Below are 3,008 nucleotides of genomic sequence, written 5' to 3'. Positions count from 1 at the left end.
CGGAGAGAAGATAGTGAAAATTTAACACGTAAGTTCACCATTTCATAAGTTTAGTAATATACCAGTTCTACTTTCATTTTATTGTTCATGATCTTTACAATACTTTATTGTCCAGTTAAAAAATATATAGGTTTTTAATGTTCTTTGTATATAGCTTATTTGTAAATTTATATGTAATTTGAAGTAACTAGTTTCAAACTCTTATATAGAAAATTGAATCCATATTTCTTATGCATGTTTTTTTTTTTTGAAGAAATATTTCTTATGCATGTTACTTTATAAAAGATGTTTATTATTTTTTTTAAAAAATAGATGTTTATGATTTAGTCAGAATTCCCACATGCACACTGATTCATCACGGGTAGCTTCATCTCCAATTAATCGCCGTTAGCTTCGCTGTCAAGATGCCACGTGTTGCAGCGGAATCCCAAGAAATCTCTCTTGACTGCTGCTGCGAGTCACCAACACTCGGCGAACTGCTGAAAGATCTCGAAGACGGTGACGGGAAGAAAGACTCCTGCGAAGATGCTTTGGCTCATCACATATTGGATCTCACTTCCCCTGAAACAAGACCTGTGCCGTATCTCTTATCCTTCAACAACCTCTGTTACGATATCCGGGGAAAGGCCGGCTCCGTGAAAACTCTACTCAACGATGTTTCCGGCGAGGTCTGCGACGGTGATATCCTAGCCGTTCTCGGCGCAAGCGGAGCCGGTAAGTCAACGTTGATCGACGCACTGGCCGGACGTGTGAGTAGCTTGAGAGGCACGGTAACGCTAAACGGAGAGAAAGTTTTGAAAAGTCAACTCCTAAGAGTGATATCAGCATACGTCATGCAAGACGATCTCTTGTTTCCGATGCTCACCGTCAAAGAAACACTTATGTTCGCTTCAGAGTTTCGTCTCCCGAGAAGCTTGTCCAAGTCCAAGAAAATGGAGCGTGTTGAAGCCCTAATAGACCAGTTAGGGCTCAGAAACGCGGCGGATACAATAATAGGAAACGAAGGACACCGTGGAGTCTCCGGCGGAGAGAAGCGGCGCGTGTCGATCGGCATCGACATCATCCACGACCCTATCGTCTTGTTCCTCGACGAACCTACTTCGGGGTTGGACTCCACCAACGCGTTTATGGTGGTGCAGGTTCTTAAACGTATCGCTCGTAGTGGCAGTATGGTAATTATGTCGATACATCAACCTAGCGCTCGTATCATAGACTTGCTTGATCGTCTTATCATCTTATCACGCGGCAATAGTGTGTTCAGTGGATCTCCGACAAGCCTTCCTCAGTTCTTGTCTGATTTCGGACATCCAGTCCCGGGGAAAGGGAACGTCACAGAGTTTGCGCTTGACCTAGTCCGAGAACTAGAAGGATCCACCCAAGGGACCAAAGAGTTAGTAGAGTTCAACGAGAAGTGGCAACAGAACCAATCTCCTCGAGCCACGCCAATGACCACTCCTTACAAAGCCTTATCTCTAAAAGAATCCATCACTACAAGTGTTTCAAGGGGCAAACTAGTGTCCGGCTCGACCAGCTCCAACCCCATCTCAATGGAGACAGTATCATACGCAAACACGCCATTGGTCGAGACATATATATTATCCAAACGTTACATAAAAAACTGGTCCCGCACCCCCGAGATCATTATATCACGGCTCGCTACGGTCCTGGTGACTGGTCTTATCTTAGCTACTATTTATTGGAGGCTAGACAACACTCCACGAGGTGCACAGGAGAGAATGGCTTTCTTTTCATTCTCCATATCCACAATGTTCTACACCTGTGCAGACAACATCCCTGTATTTATCCATGAACGTTACATTTTCTTGAGAGAGACAACGCACAATGCATACAGGACATACTCATACGTTATCTCTCACGTTCTCGTGTCTCTGCCTCAGCTACTCGCTCTCTCCATTGTATTTGCTGCTACCACGTTCTGGACAGTTGGTTTAAGCGGGGGATTAGAGAGCTTCTTGTATTACTGCCTCATTATCTACGGAGCCCTTTGGTCTGGATCATCTTTCGTTACCTTCGTATCCGGTCTTATTCCGACTGTCATGATATGTTTCATGGTCACTATTTCCTATCTTTCATACTGTCTACTGATGGGTGGATTCTTCATTAACCGTGATCGGATACCGAGTTACTGGATATGGTTTCATTACATCTCATTGATGAAGTATCCTTATGAAGCTGTCTTGATCAATGAGTTTGATGACCCATCCCGTTGTTTTGTAAGAGGAGTTCAAGTATTTGATGGTACGCTTTTGGCCAAAGTGCCTGATGCGATAAAGGTTAAGATGTTTGATACACTGGGTAACTCTTTAGGAACGAAGATAACAGAGTCCACATGCTTGAGAACAGGGCCTGACTTGCTTTTGCAGCAAGGTATATCTCAGTTGAGCAAATGGGATTGCTTGTGGATTACGTTTGCTTGGGGTATCTTCTTTAGGATCTTGTTTTACTTGTCCTTGTTGTTTGGAAGCAAGAATAAGAGGACGTGAAGGAATTCCACAAACACAAAGCAAACTTCTATTGGCTACAAGTTTCCAAGTCTTTTCGTTGTTGTTGCTGTTGTTGTTGTAACATTTATAGTTGTTCATCTTTGTGTCCTTTTGGGAATATTATCAAACGTATATTTCTCTTTCAGTTTCAGTTATCACAATACTGGAGAATTGGCCATAAAAGTTATCACAATAACTGGAGAGTTGGCCGTAAAAATTAAAATATTTCAGGTTCCAACACATTTTTCGTGGGGGTGGGCATTCGGATACCCGTTCGGATTTCGGTTCGGGTCTATTCGGATTTCGGGTTTTCGGGGTCAAAGATTTCAACCCTATTCGGGTATTTCTAAATTTCGGTTCGAATTCGGTTCGGATCCTTGCGGGTTCGGTTCGAGTTCGGATAACCCGTTTAAATTATTTTCAAAATTTTAAAATTCATTATATACTTTAAACTTCTCAATATTAATAAACAAAATAATATATTACATATAAATTTCAATAACA

General features: G+C 42.2%; 1 protein-coding gene across 1 annotated transcript; it reads left to right on the top strand.

The window, feature by feature from the left end:
• The first annotated feature begins 341 nt into the window (after positions 1 to 341).
• LOC108852799 (ABC transporter G family member 18-like) lies at positions 342 to 2,624 on the top strand. Its single transcript, XM_018626286.2, has one exon. The coding sequence runs from the start codon at positions 405 to 407 to the stop codon at positions 2,502 to 2,504; it is 2,100 nt and encodes a 699-aa protein (XP_018481788.1). The 5' UTR covers positions 342 to 404; the 3' UTR covers positions 2,505 to 2,624.
• Positions 2,625 to 3,008: the final 384 nt, after the last annotated feature.

Source organism: Raphanus sativus, chromosome 4 (genome assembly GCF_000801105.2).
Source record: "Raphanus sativus cultivar WK10039 chromosome 4, ASM80110v3, whole genome shotgun sequence".
NCBI lineage: Eukaryota > Viridiplantae > Streptophyta > Magnoliopsida > Brassicales > Brassicaceae > Raphanus > Raphanus sativus.
The sequence above is the reverse complement of the archived record's forward strand: the minus strand, read 5'-3'. Positions and strand labels throughout refer to the sequence as shown.

Coding starts and splice junctions, on each gene's coding strand:
- LOC108852799 (XM_018626286.2), top strand. CDS start 405: ATGCCACGTGTTGCAGCGGAATCCCAAGAAATCTCTCTTGACTGCTGC.